Consider the following 15,090-nt stretch of genomic DNA (forward strand, 5'->3'; position numbering starts at 1 on the left):
GGTTGGAAAGGGGCAACTGGAGGGGATGAATCACCAGTGAGGCTGTTTTTGAGTCTTGAATGAAACCTGTAATTTGGACTCTATCTTTGTATGATGTGTTTACATTTGGGGGCTTAATAATATCCTTAGATCTATTAAAGGAAAGGACTATTGTAGAATCTGAAGGTGGACATCTGAGGTTCCTTTTGGCTCTAAAAACTTAACTTTTTTGGGTGCTAGAGATTGAACCCAGGGGCACTTAACCACTGAGCCACATCCCCAGCTCTTTTTATGTTTTATTTAGAGTCGGTCTGATGGAGTTGCTTAGGGCCCTGCGAAATTGCTGAGGCTGGCTTTGAACTCATGATCCTTCTGCTTCAGCCTCCTGAGCCCCTGGGATTTTCAGGTGTGTGCCACTGCTCCTGGCTAGTTCTTAAGATTTTATAGTTCTATAGCAGCGAAATGGAATTGACTTGGTCAGCATGAGGAGGAAGACTTTGCTTTCAGAATAAAGCATCTAAAATGAGTCTTGGTACTGGGGATTGCAATGGTTTTGAGGGGCAGTGCAAAGCTCAGAGTGGAAGGTGGTGAAATCACACTTCGCTGCTTCTAGTGGACCTCGGAAATGGGGAGAAGACATGGTGTGGGATAAGGAGGCCAGGTGCATAAGTCCAGTGCTTTTAGTGCAGATGAGACCATGGAGCTGGCCTGAAAAAGGCTAGAGATTCTTGAATGGTTGGATTAGCTTTAGAAAAGAGTCTCAAAATTTGTGGGGGATAGTAGGTGGAGCAGGACCTGAAAATGATGGAATGGAAGCATTTTCAGCTTGCTTCCTCCTATCTATTTGTAGGAAATAGAACTACATGCTTTTGCTTGCATGGATTTTTTTTTTCAAAGATTTGGCATTTACATGTGTAGTCATGGATTTATTTAGAAGCAGGCCAGAGACTGGGAATACTATTTTTCATTTGCACACACTTGCATGCATGTATGTGTCCCTTAAGAGGGTACTGGTCCAAAGCTAGTGAAAAATATTTAAGGTATGTTAAAGATTTGCAGGTGACAATGGAAGAAATCCGCTAGGCTAGGTAACTTAAAGTCGAAACTACTTGTAGAAGAAGATAGAAATTTGAAAAGGAGGGCTAAAAAATGACTTTGAAAAGTTAAAACATGAAAATGAACTTGGAAAATGTCCCAATTCAAAACAATTTTATTTCTACTTTAAGTCTGTTTCAAGCATGAGATAACAGAAAATTAAAAAGCACAAAAAGCATTGCAGCAAGAAGGTCGATGTGACACTGTTAAGTAGAGTATTGGAATGGATTCATTTAAAAACCAGTCTACCTTTTATTTAGATGTTGACTACCAGGAAAATGAAATTCTTAATTTTAAGGCTCCTGTTATTCTATTTTAAAAGCTGCTATACTTTTCCATATTGTTTCTGAGGCATGTTCACCTTTGGAAGAAAAAGAAATCACAATTTGTGTTTAGCCTTCAAATATTTAGAAATGGCACACTAATTTTCTTATTTTAAAGAGGAAAAGGAAATGAATGTAACGAAATGGTAAAATTTGTTCTTCAAAATACATAGACTGGTTTGGTTTGTGTAAGGCCCACCCCCCTCTTCCTTTGGGATATGTTATTCTGAAATACCACATCTTTTTTTTTTTTCTTCCTTGCTGTGAAAGAATTCAAGGAAATGAGGAAAATGCACTCCAAATTAAATGTCATTTGAATATGGTTACAATTAGTTGTCTCAGAAGTTTTTTCCAATCGGAAAAGTTTTCTGCAGCAGTATGGTTACCACAGATGTATATTTAAGATATTAAAGCTCCCTTACTCCCTTTTAGCCCTTTAATTCTAAAACTAGGCAATTACAACTCCTGATATGTTTTAAGAGGTTCTTGGGATCAGCTGATAATCTTTTCTGTTTGGGACTTTGTTACTCCAAATACTGGGAAACTTACTTTCTTAAATTGATCTTTTGTAGCAGTCTGTAGGCATTTTGCTTTCTAGTACATGCTTCTTAAAATGAGATCGTATTTTAAATGCACTTTTTTTTTTTTCTTCTCTGAAACAAGTGTTGAGTACTGAGGATTCTTTTTTAACTTGGGTCTATGGCAGTGTTGGCTCTTAACCATTCGCCTATACTTCTCCATGCTTGATGTATTTTCTCACTTATTCTCTAGCAACTCAATGGGATAGGGAATGTTGAACTTCAGCAATGAAAACACCCATGTTCCTTTACTAGGTAGCTCAGTTTGCAGGCGCTAAAACCTGGATTTTAACGTAGGCAGCTGACCTGAGAAAGCGTGCTCTCAGAGCTAGATGGCTCCTCTGTGGAAGCATTTAGATAGTCAGTGCGTTTTGCTCTGAGCCTTCTTAGATGACACTTCTGTCTCCCAGGCTTGTTGGCCTGATGACTGTGATTAGTCATAATCTTCCTAGTGATTGCTCTGCCTTTCCTTCATGCCAGTTTTGGTCAGTAGGTACAGCATGAGTTTTGTTGCTTCTTTGCAACTTGGAAAGTGGAGGGGTCCATTGAAGAGTGCAAGGAAAGTCCCTGAGGCCCCTGACTCTGTAGGATGCCTGTACAGGCCCAGTGCCATCTTGTCCCCCCTGCTTCCACCTTTGTCACTGTCCCCTCTTGGTCAGGCATTTACCCAGGGGAGGACATATGGCCAGATGAGTCTGATAGCAGCATGAAGGGACTGTCTTCTTGGGTAGGGGATGAAGAAACTGTTAATCTTTATTCAGAATCTTCTGCAGATGGCACACGTAGCATTTCAAGTCACCCCCACCAAAGTAAATATTTGGAACTAAACGCTTCCATGTTGTTCCTCAGACTCTTGTTAATATTTTATTTTAAATTAGTAGCAAGAATAGGATTTTGACATCCAAGCACAATTCTAAAAACAAAGCCTGGAGGTCTTAGACAGCCTGCTCATTTGTAGAAGTTGCAATTGGCTGCCTATTGTCACTTTTTCTCCGATTAACTGTGGGATATACCAAGAGCGAGACTTTTTTGCTCACATTTATCCTGAGAGAATGCACGGGCGTGAATTAAACCGTGAGACTCCCACGGTTTAATGGAAAATTAAAGGTTTTTTTGACTCAAATGTACTGCTTGTGAATTCAAATGACAGCCATGAAGTAATGATCAAGGGGTTAGACAGTCTCAGTGGAATAATTTAGGTGAATTTCTTGATTTATTGCCATTCATGGTAATATGCTGCAGGCAAAGGTGTCTATGACCATAGCTGTCTTCCTTTGATTTTTTGATGGGTCTTCATTTCTACTCAGAATTTAGAGTGGGGGGTTGGGAAAGGAGCTGGAGAGAGGGGGAGGGGTGTGAGATTTTTCATGCAGTCTTGATATTTAATCTCTGACCATGTAAATATAAAATTATATTTTGGGCTTTATCACCACTTTGATCCTATAGAAAATAAGGTTAGTGGCTGCTATGATTTTTTTTTTCTGTGCTAAGCAACTTCTTAACATTTTAAAAATCAATAAGACCTTTATTGATCAAGTTTTAAGTGATATAAACAAACTTACTTTGGCTGGGCAGCCCCTGCGTGTCAGATTCTGTGCTAAGCATTTTATGGGCATGATCTAATTTAATCTTCATGATGGCTTTTAAGGGTCAATATTATACGTCTTTTAAAGATTAGGAAATTGATGCTTAATGAGAAAGCTTAAAGAACTCACCCGAGGTCACGTGGCTAGAACCCAGTAGAGATGGGGAAATGAAACTTGTCTGTTTAGCTTCCAAGCCCGGTGAAAAATCTCTGCCTTTCGTTGGATAGCAATAAGCCTTTCAAACACTCAAAATGTATTTCAGTGGACTTTTAATACTTGGGCAAATTTACTGTTATTAAAGGATTAGGGAAATAGCCTCTTTACTTTTTTGCACTCTGAAAGGATTGAGGCTAAGAGTAGATGGCTGTTGAAGCTCATTGTGATCGAGATGGATGTAATTCTGGTACCACACATTTCTCCAATTACCTACCCATGCGCTTATTTAAAAAGCTGCACCCAGGTTCCCATCTGTATCTCTATTCCTGTTATGTGGTAAACCAAATCCAGAGAACCTTCACAAATGGTTGTGGCTTTTCAGAATATCCCAGAATTCTGACTTCTGCTTGGGTTTCCCACTGTACTCCCCTATCTTAGTGATTTTTAATAAAACAATGAACTGTTAAGGTTTAATAGTTTTTAAAACTGCCGTTGCCAGAGGCCTGAGGCCAAGACTACTTTGAATAACCACAGTCTGACTTGTGTTCTTCTGTCTTGTTTCTTATCCCAAATCCTAGGCAGGCTTTGGTCTTCTCCTGGAATGTGTGTCTGAGCCGAGATCACTGGCTTTCTTCCTCACTTTTTTGACATTTGTTGCCAAAATAACGTCGTGTTACTATCTTGCATATTCAGTGTGTGTATGTGACTGTGTGTCTTATGTTGTCAAGTTATAAGCAGCTATAGGGAAAACCATCCCATACATCTTTTTTTCCTTTAACATTTCACAGTAGGATTCTACTAGGCACATAAGAGGTATTCTGTAAATGTAACACCCAGCATGATTTTTACATACAATTCAACTGCCTTTTCTCAAGCTAAATGAAGCATAGGAACAATTAGAATGTGAATTTTATGCAGTATTAAATTGTCTGAATTTTAATGAAATTTTTAATTTTAATGAAAATATAAAAAGCTGTACAGTAGAGATGTCCCCCCCCATAACCTCTCATCCCCTGCTTCTCCACAAATAAGCAGCAACTTTATTAGTTTTATGTGTATCCTTCCAGAGTATTTGTTTTCAAACAAATGATTTTAAAAGTGAAAGGAGTTACATTCCACATTTGACACAGAACTTTGCATAGTACTGTGATTCTGTACCTTCTTGCATTTGAACTGTATAGCTTAGAGGTTGATAGAGAACTTTTGAGTATTCTCTTACAGCTTGGTGGTATTCCAAAATGTAGGTATACCATCATTTATTTAACCTGTTCCACAGTGATGAACATTCAGGTTACCATTCTTTGTCATTAAACATACTGTTGTAGTGACTATTTGGTACACGTGGCACTGCATCCAGGTATAGCATGTCTGTAGGACACATCTCCAGATGAGTACATTTGCAGCTGGGTTGGATCTGCCAGATCCCCCCCCCCCTCCCAACCCCAGGTCTTCCAGCTTTCACAAACTCATTTCTCTGTAGCCCTGTTAATGTATTGTGCACTGAGATGCTTGAAATTTTGCCAATCTTTTGGGTAAAAGATGATGATGTCTAGGTGGGTTCAGTGGTTCATGCCTATGATCCCTCAGGAGGCTGAGGCAGGAAGATCACAATTCAAGGCCAGCCTTAGCAACTTAGTGAGACCTGTCTCAAAAAATAAAAAGGGATGAGGATGTAGCTCAGTGGTAGAGTGTTTCTGGGTTCAATCCTCGGTACTACAAAGAAAAAGATGGTGTCTAAATGTATTTACACTTACCCCATGAATACAGTTGAATGTATTTTTTGTATGGTTTAAGCCCTCTTTGTTTTCTGTGAACTGTCCACTTAATAAAGATGTGCAGATCCACAGTTTTTACTAGTTTCTCTCTGGACTCTATTGGTGGTGGTAGTGATCCTTTTCCCTGCAGAAGTTTCAAGTTTTAGATAATCAAATTTACTTTTGTTCTGGCCTTTGGGTTTCAAAGTGTTAAGCCTTCCTTACCCCATGGCTATACATTTTCTTCTAGTGCTTTTGTTCCTCTTAATCTTTGGCCCATTTGGGTTCTGTGCTTGGCAGTTCAGTTGTTGAAAAATTCATAAGAATTCATAAGTTGAGATGCCATCAAATTGGAATTTGACCAAATTGGAATTTGGCTGACATGATACTATAGATTAAAATGTAAGCCCTGGTGTGTTAGTCAGCTTTTTCATTGCCATGACTAAAAGACCCAATGGAGAGCAATTTTAGAGGAGGAAAAGTTTCTTGTGGGGGGGGGTGTCATGGTTTCAGAAGTCTCTGATATAGATGGCCAACTTCATTCCTCGGGGTGAGGTGAGGTGAGGTGAGGCAGAACATCATGGTGGAAGAGGGTGGTGGAGGGAAGTGGCTCACATCAGAAAGCAGACAGCAGGCTCCACTTGTCAGATACAAAATACCCGAAAGGCATGGGTTGAGCCTTAACATAATCATATCACTTCTAAGCCATCTTGCGTTATCTCACACATGAGATTTTGGGGGACACCTTACATCCAAACTATAACACCTAGACTGACAAAAAATGTGGGTGGATAACTTGGTATACTCCTTCATGTAGCAAACATTTAAGTACTTAAACAATTATTGTCTGCTGGGCCTTGGGGGATATCAAGATGAGAGTGAACAAATCCGACAGTCTCTGGACAATGAGGATGATCTTGTTGCAGTCCAGTAACAGCAGGGAGAGGCTGTCCAGAGCAGGGAATACGGAGCTGAGTCTTGAAGGTTTAACCGAAGTTTGCCAGCCAGGAGGGGAAGGGTATTCCAAGAAGAAATAAAGAAGGCACGAGCCCTTAGAACCTGGGGGCATTTTCAATAGCTCTTCATGGCCATAGCATAGGACAGGAGAAACAGCAAGGGATGGAAGGAGGTCAGTTGATGGAAATTATGTATCTGTCCTATTCGGGCATGTGGTGCTGTTACACCCGCCTCAGTGCCTCATCCTTCTAATCGGGTAAAGGGGAAGATTAAGAGGCCCCAGATAAATGGAAGGCAACCCTTGGTCATGTTTTGCAGGTCAGTTATTGAGTCTTGACCCCTGTTGCTTATTCTAGAGTACTCCAAGCTCCCGAAGCCGAAGTCTCACTTTGCTTCCCCATGGAACACCCAATTCTGCGTCTCCCTGTAGCCAGAGACACCTCAGTGCGGGGGCCCCCGGTGTTGTCACAGTCATGCATCACAAGTCGCCTGCAGCTGCCCGAAGAGCCAAGAGTCAGTATTCCGGCCAACTTCACGAAGTCAGAGAGGTAGGCTTTGCTCTCCTACGAAGTTAAGTGGCCCCTGGGAGTCGGGAACTGCATTCACCTTGGCTCTGCCAATTGCTCTTCCTTTGGATCATCTTGATTTACCCCACTCCCCCAAAAAGGACCAGCGGTCAATCTCCCAGCCACATGGCCATGACTATCCTCTTGTTTTTTATTAAAAAAAAAAAAGTTTGCTGCTTAGGTTAAGCAAGTTGTTGAGATGTCTGGTGTAGCTCAGAAAGCAGAGAAAGCAAGCCCACAGAAATGTGGGTGCCCCAGTACTGTCAGTTACAAAGTAGCCACACTCCTAGCAAAGATGAGACGGTGCAAAATCCTGGAGACCCAGGAAGTAGTTCTAGGTGTTTGTAAACTTGGGAGCATTCAACATGGAGCTGATCTCCCCTCTGTTCTGCCTTGCCCGCAGACACTCAGGTGTGTTGGATGGTGAAGAGAACACTGATCTTAAAGTCAGAAGACTGTCGTTTAAGAGCAAGTCTTTTAATAGCTCTGAACCTCAGTTTCTGCTTCTGTAAAACAAAGCTGGCTTTACCAGCCTCTGGGTGGGAGGGGAATGGGAGGATATCTTGTGATTTGCCCACGAAGCTCTTTAACCGCTTTATAAAAGCAACATGAGATTCTTTTCTTTTTACTTGTGAAATTAATTCTGGAAGTCATCAGTTTGGGGATACCAGATCCATAATATTCATACACTCCTTTGCAACCATTGTGGAGAACAGACCATCTAAAATGACGTTGGTCCTAACTCTAGTTGAGTATGGAGGCTTTTTGCCTCATAGCTTACTTGTGCCCTGGCAGCTTGTCACCTTATAGAAGGTAGTGGAACCTCCCTCTATATCTCACAGGAGAATGGGATCTCACACCAGGGTCTGGCTGCTGCCCGAGTCTGCAGTGTATCTCTAAAACTGTTTAATTATTAATCCATATTAATTGTACAAAAGGGGTCATGTGTGACATTTTCATATGTGCATAAAATGTACTTTGTATCTTTCCCCCTCACTGTTCTGATTTTTAAAATGACATGAGCCAGGCAATGTTCTGACGGCTGGCTGTCTTGGCCCGATTCTGGCCCAGGGTAGGAAATAAAAAAAAAATCTTCTGAATCAAGTCTGGAGACACACATTAAAGGTATTTTTTTCTTGATATGAATGATTGTACCCATAAGTGTTTTTTTTTTTTTTCACAGCACCTTTTCAAAAACAGTTAAGGAAAATTAGTGGAAAAATTTCAAATCACCCAACTTCAGTTTCAACTTTGTTTTTATTTTTTCATATTTTTGGCTAAATGTAAAAGAAAGCCTTAAAGTCTAAATGTATCATTTTATCATTGCCGGTAAATGCATCAGTATTTATCTTTTTACACAATTGAACTTTTTTATGCAGACCTCATTGAAGTTTCTTTTACAAGTCTTTTGATCATAATCTTAACATAAACTTTCAAATATATATATATTTATTATATTTGGGGGATTCTTTACATTCTCTAGAGTCTGTGATTATGCTGATCTGTAAGCTGAGGCCTAAAAAAATTTGGGGCACTTTATTGCTTAATATACAGCCCAATCTTCTCTACCTCCATTTAAAAAGTCAAGTTTTTAAAAGAAGGTATTTGTGCATGTGTATAAACATGTTTAATTACCGTATAATGGTTATGTCTTTGCTTTGTAAGGTATATAGAATAAGTCTATATTGTAAAAAGAGATGTAAAAGGACAAAAGTAAAAGTTGCCTATAAGCTTACCTCCCTATAGGAAACTGTCACCTTTACGTGAATTTACCTCTGAATTTTTTTTTTTGCTACATTTATAGGTATGTAAAAAATTATCTCTATGCTGTGATCTAAATTTCATAAATGATTATGTATATACTGCTTTTTTTCTTTTGCATTGTTTTTGCTTTTTCTGCCTATGGGGGTCATATTGAAGCTTCTCATGGAATCATTTAAAAAATAAGTGACTTTGTAGCAATTGGTTTTTGCACCTTTGGGTGACAGTATGTGTCTTCAGATTGCTTTTATGTATTGATGACCTTTCTTTCTGAAAATTTTGGGGGAGACTTTTTGAGATGTAAGTATTGGCAGTCAAGAGAACTTTAGGGTGCTGAACTCCCCTACAAGGAGTTCTTGGTTCTTGGTTATCATGTCCATTGTGATCCCACATTGGAGAAGGGTAGCTGTCATTTTATGAGATGGCCAGATCCACCTTGGGAATAACCTGAGCAAATCTCGCCCTGATCAGAAAGTCCTGCACTTATTAAAAGGTCTTTATACTCTGAAATTAAGTTCCACTGTGTTTATCTACAATATAACTAGAAGAAAATGGAATAGCATTTTTAACCCAGCTGTATAGGGAAGATAAACTTATGCCCACTGAAGCAATGGAGAAAGTCATCATATACAAGACAAATGTGCCTGAATATCAGAAGAATAAAAGAAAAATAGCCCAACCAAAGGCAATAGAATAAATATTAAATGGAATGCCACAGCATGGCTGAAAATAATGGGACAGCTTAAAAGATAGAGTGGTTAATATCTAAAATATGAAGAATTGAGATACCAAAGGTCAGAACCCAAAGTCCTCATAGGAGGCGGTTGAGAGGAGTTCAGGGGATTCAATGTCATGAGGAGTCTGTACGTCCTCATAGCATTTGAGAAACAAAAGCTAAGAACATTGTTGATGAAGTTGAGAGTTAATTATAGCCTATTATTGGTTGGGGTGTTCAGAAATGTTGGCAGTATCATACATCACGACAATTTAGTGATGTATAATAAAAGCCAAACAGAAAACTGCATTGCCTTTCACCCATATAGTCCCTATTGGAACAGTCTCTTGTGGAAACTATGGAATTAAAGAATTTTGATAACCCTCTTTCTAGGTCATAGGTCCAATTCAATATATTATTATAGGAATGACTATGTAAACAACAATGTAAGATAATAACCATAGCAATTTAAGATGTCATGTCAGTGGTGCTGCTACATGGACAAGAACACATGAAACAATGAATATGCAGAGTAATGTACACATGATAGATCCTCTGTCCATTTAAAAAAAAAATCTCCAGGTGAAACAGCATTTCTTCAAAGTTTGGATTTTACCTTGTAAGCTACATCTGGGAAACCACAAAGTGTTACAAAGCTATGCAGCAAGAATATTTCTAAAAGTGGTGATATGACTATCACTATTTCATAAATGCCCCTCCTCGAAGGCATATAATCTCAGAATAAAGGGCCACATGTTGTTCATAAAATTTAACTTATTCATACTGCATTTCTATTTTATGTGTATCATCCTGCACTAGAAGACTGTTCATTGGAGACTGGTCCTGACGTCCAGATCTGTTCTCAAAGCACTGGTTACTCCTGATTCTGACTTCAGAAACATCTCAGTCCAACATCTTCATGGCCATTGCCAATCTCCCTTCTATTTCATTCTTTACTGTTTCCAGGAAACCAACTTCTTAAGTGTGTTAAAGCATTTTTCTATCAACATCTTTTTGATTCCCTGTTGTCACCAGGATAAAGGTCAAGCCCCTTATTCTGCAAAGGGGGCCTTTTATAGTTTGTACACTCTGGGGCTTCCCTGGTCTGCATGTTTCTCCTTAATTCTCTGTCTTTTACTACCCAGTGGGATACACCCCAAGTGGAACCTTGTCATGATAGAAATGTTCCATTTCTTTATTTTCCACTAAGAGTAACCACCAGTTACATGGGGCCAATGAGTTCTTGAAATGTGAATAGTCTGAATGTGGAGCTATGCTCTAAATATAAAAAGCACACTAAATTTTAAAAAGTTAGTGTAAAACAGGGTAAAATGTTAACATTTTTAACAACCTTAGTATTTCCACTGATAATGTGGAAGTGATTTGTTCAGTTAATGAAAATTAAAAATCATGGCATCTGTTTCTACCTTTTTAAATCGTGCAACTAGAAAACTAAGTTATGTACATGTCTCACATTTGGCTTGCTTTATTTCTCTTGGATAGCACTGCTCTAGAGTGTGAACTTGCTCACTCATGCACCCCTGCATTCATTCTGCAGGTACTAATTGAGCACCTTTTTGGTGCCAGCCACTGGAGCCTTTTGTTAAAGGCCACATCTATCCTTTCTTCTTCCAGCCCCAGCATGATTGCTAGACATGCTGGTTGAACAGAATGATCTAAGGGTCCATTCTGTAGCTGTTGGAGCATTTTAAAAATGGAATATGGAGGCACTTGGGAACTGCTCATGTAACTGAATGAACTGTAAGAGAAGCAACCTGGCGATGCTTTTGAGGGTTGTCGGGTTCATTGGGTCTTCTCTGGTAGCATTGGTGACTGACTGTACAGCCAGATGACTGTGTGACCAGGGACAAAAGTGATATTGGCATGAACCTCTGTGTGCACCATGGAATTGTTGTATAAAAGTATATTTTTTAAAAAATGAATTTGACTCCAACTATTTAAGCATGTGATGATGGAAATGTATGACATTCGCTGTATCCTTTTTTTGGCATTTTGACTTTTAAATCTCTAATCCTCATGACAGGTTTTTCATGTAGCTCACATTTAAATAGATACGAGTTCAATTGATACAAGGACAGTGTAATTTTCATGAAATTGTTTGCTTTCTGAAAAATTATAACCCAAACACGTGCATGTGCATGCATGTGTGTGTGTGTACACTGAGGACTTTTTTTAGTTGTGACATTTGAGACTTAAAAAAAAAATCACAATTCAGTAGGGAGACTTTGGATTTTTGTAGTTTGATGGGAGAAAAGGTCGTGCTGTTGAATGGAAATGAGTGTGTGCAGTGCATAAATCTGGATTTAATTAAGCTTCTGATGATTTATTGGCAAATTAGAGTTGTTCTTTTAAACTTCTTAGAATTCTTATATATTTTGCTTCCAGGCACACATACTATGGAAGAAAGAGCTGTCGGTTCTACTGGTTTATACTGGGTAGGGAAACTGTGTTAAGGTAATATAATTTTAATGTGGTTTTAAACAAACCTTTTATGGAGACTAATTTATGGAGGAGATGTGTTTATGTGGCTCCAGCTATATGAATTTATGTTTCTTCATGTAATTGCAATGTCATATTTACTTGATACACATACACAGGGAAGATCCTTTAATTAAGTTGCCATCTTTATAAATGGATATTGACTCAGGATGGTCTGGTTGGATCATGGTTCACACACAGCCATAGTAAATGTCTGATCAGAAACCTTGATTCATGGACAGCCTCTGCTATGGAAGCAGTAACTGTAAACTACCTCCCTAATGAATTTTATTAGGTGATCAATTTTAAGGTAGTGATCTGCAGTGGTGGCATTGAATACAGACCACCCCATCACCAGGGAAACTACATTTAGTATAACAAGTGCATTTATCCTTTGTGCAAACAGTGATGACTTCTTAAAAATGCCCAGAATTAATCCTCCCATTCACTTTTTTGAATAATTGATGACAAGTAACGATAACATGTATTCCTGGTAACAATTTGCCATCTCTCGGTGTATGTTGGCTCCAGACCTCAGTTTTCAAAAATTGTGATGTGGAGGTAGTTAAAGTAGAGTGTTATTTTCAAATAAAAATATTACAGATCCTTACAATGTCAAAACAGGTAAAAGTAGCATTCTATTACTTTAGAAAACAAAATGGGCATTTATTGATCATGAAACAAGTTGGCTGGAATAGTGAGGATTTATGACCCCCATTGCAATCCTCTGCATCTGTAAAATATGAAACAAATAGCTATACAATCTGCAGAACAGCTTGGAATCCTGAGAGCACAATTTGAGGGCCATTGACTTTGGCGTTAACCAACAGTATATCAGGTGAACAAGAGAGAACACTGAGATAATGGCTTCCTTTGTCCCTCTTCTCTTGAACTGCTGTCCTGGGAGGAGGCCCTCATCCTGTGTGGGGAAGGTTGGGTGGGATGTGGGAGGCGGAGGTGGCCAAGTGCACGCTCAATTACAAAAGTAACTGCCTCTTCCAGAATACCAAAAATGTCCATAAGTTTCTACTCCTTACTGAGTGTTCTTTTCTTTATCTAAGCTGGCTGTAATGCAAATTCTTTTCCCACTTTTATCCCTTATTTCCCAAAAGTCCTTTTCTAATCCTGTTTATTCTGACTAGGCTTTTTTCTTCTATTTTGTAATGTTTAGAAATTATGTATTTACTTGTTTAAGTGGAGGAAGAAGAGTTGGATGTTGAAGTTTTTTTTTTTTTAAACCTATTTATTTCCAAGCCTTAGTATAGCATCTAGCATATAGTTAGGTGCTCAATTAAAAACTTGAGTGATTTCCCAAAGAGAATCGTAACCTTTGGGAAATACTTCTCTGAAGACTTGATTGAAAGTCTTTTTAAGGAAGGAGTTTCTAACCTTGCTGCATGTACTTATGAGTTATGGCCCCCAAATGGCAATGTTTTGATACACAGCTGTATGATACACAAATGGTGGCTACCTTCCACTTCAGCCACAGCATGCCTAGGTGTGTTCTCTCAGTGCTACCTGTTTTAGCAAATACCTCTGGTATGTGTGGGTTTTTTTTTCTTTTGGTGGTGGTGCTGGGGATTGAACCCAGGGCCGTGTCCATGTGAGGTAGGCACTCTACCAACTGAGCTATATTCCCAGCTCCCCACTAGTCTATCGACTCCTTTCTCAAAGTCATGGCTTCTTTCGTGTTAGGGTGACACCTACATATCTAAATCATAATAGTATAGGAATGAGACAATGCAAGAAAGTTTAAAGGTGAAATGATTGTGCTAATTAAGTTATGGTTCTCTTAACCCAGTCTACTGATGGAAATTAACTGAGTGGTAACTATGCAAGTAGGGTGTGGCGAGAGGAGGTGGGAAACTGGGGGCATGCCTTTGGGATATATATTTTCACCTTTACATTTTATTCCAATGAAAATCATAAACTTAAGCAATTTACAAAACATACACATGGTGTACATGCTGGAAACTACAAAATTCTGATGAAATACATCAAGGACTTAAATAAATCAACCTAGTGTTTTTCATGAATTGAAAAACTCGGCATCATAGGAAAGTCAATTCTCTATCTTATACAGTTTTAACTCAATGTTCCAAACTCCAAGAAATCTTTTTGTACATATAGACAAGATTATGAAATGTATATGGAAAGATAAAAGAACTAGAATAGCTAGTTTGGGGGGGGGCAAAATGAGAGGAATTAGTCTATCCAATTCCAAGATGTATTTTATATTTACAGTAATTGTAATCATGTGGTACTAGTGGAAGATAAATGGAGCAGAATGGGGAACCCAGAAGTACATCCATAAAAATGTCTAATTGATTTTTGGGGAAATGTGCAAATTCATTTCCCTGGAGGAAAGATAGTGTTGTCAGAAAATGATGCTGGAGCAGTTGGACATGCATCGGGGTCTACTTTTCCTTCTTGGGTATTTTGGTCTCAATGGTGAAAGAGCTGGCTAAATAATCAGTGTTCATAGCCTCTATAACATGAGCAAAGCTGTTTCTTATTGTTGGAATCTTACTTGTGTCAAGTTTTACTTGCATTATCAAGTCAGCCTTGATGGGTCCTCTCATTGTTCCCATCTTATAGATGGAAAACTGAGGAATAGAGGCTGAGGCAAAGAGAAGTGTATCAGCAGGGTTCAGCCTAACTCCCTGCCCACAACTTGACTTTTTTGCAGTTCCCATGTTGAGTTTGACTATAATCTGAAAACATTAAATGGAAGATTCCAGAAATATGAATGTTGTAAAATTGGGCACCAGGGATGTGAATCATCCCTTTGGTGTATCCATACTATGTATGATAGCTGCCTCGTAGCTATCCCCATTAGCAGATCAACTGTTGAGGTACCGCAGCTCTTGTGTTCAAGCAACTCTCATTTTAATAATGACCCCAAATGCAAGAGTAACGACACACCGTAGGCACCAGATCATAAAACTTGGGAACGCAGGTTGACCATGGCACTAGTACTGTAGCTACAGAGACTACAGGAAAAAACATGGAATTCGGTTCTTTCCAGTTTCAGGCATCCACTGGGGGTTTTGGGATGTATCCTTGTGGCTAAGGAAAGGCTGCACAACAAGAATCGTACTACAGGGAACTGGTTTACCCA

General features: G+C 39.1%; 1 protein-coding gene across 2 annotated transcripts in view; it reads left to right on the top strand.

Annotated features, from left to right (window-relative positions):
* OSBPL10 (oxysterol binding protein like 10) overlaps positions 1-15,090 on the top strand; it is a 283,487-nt gene that overhangs the window by 142,254 nt on the left and 126,143 nt on the right. The window contains exon 4 of one of the 2 annotated variants that reach the window (XM_081283102.1): positions 6,785-6,976. The exons of the other annotated variant lie outside the window; for it this stretch is intronic. Within the exon in view, the coding sequence (XP_081139228.1) occupies positions 6,785-6,976 (192 nt within the window). The remainder of the gene's footprint in view (positions 1-6,784; positions 6,977-15,090) is intronic. 2 annotated transcript variants of the gene reach the window in all.

This window comes from Spermophilus citellus (genome assembly GCF_964194105.1).
Source record: "Spermophilus citellus genome assembly, chromosome: 3".
NCBI lineage: Eukaryota > Metazoa > Chordata > Mammalia > Rodentia > Sciuridae > Spermophilus > Spermophilus citellus.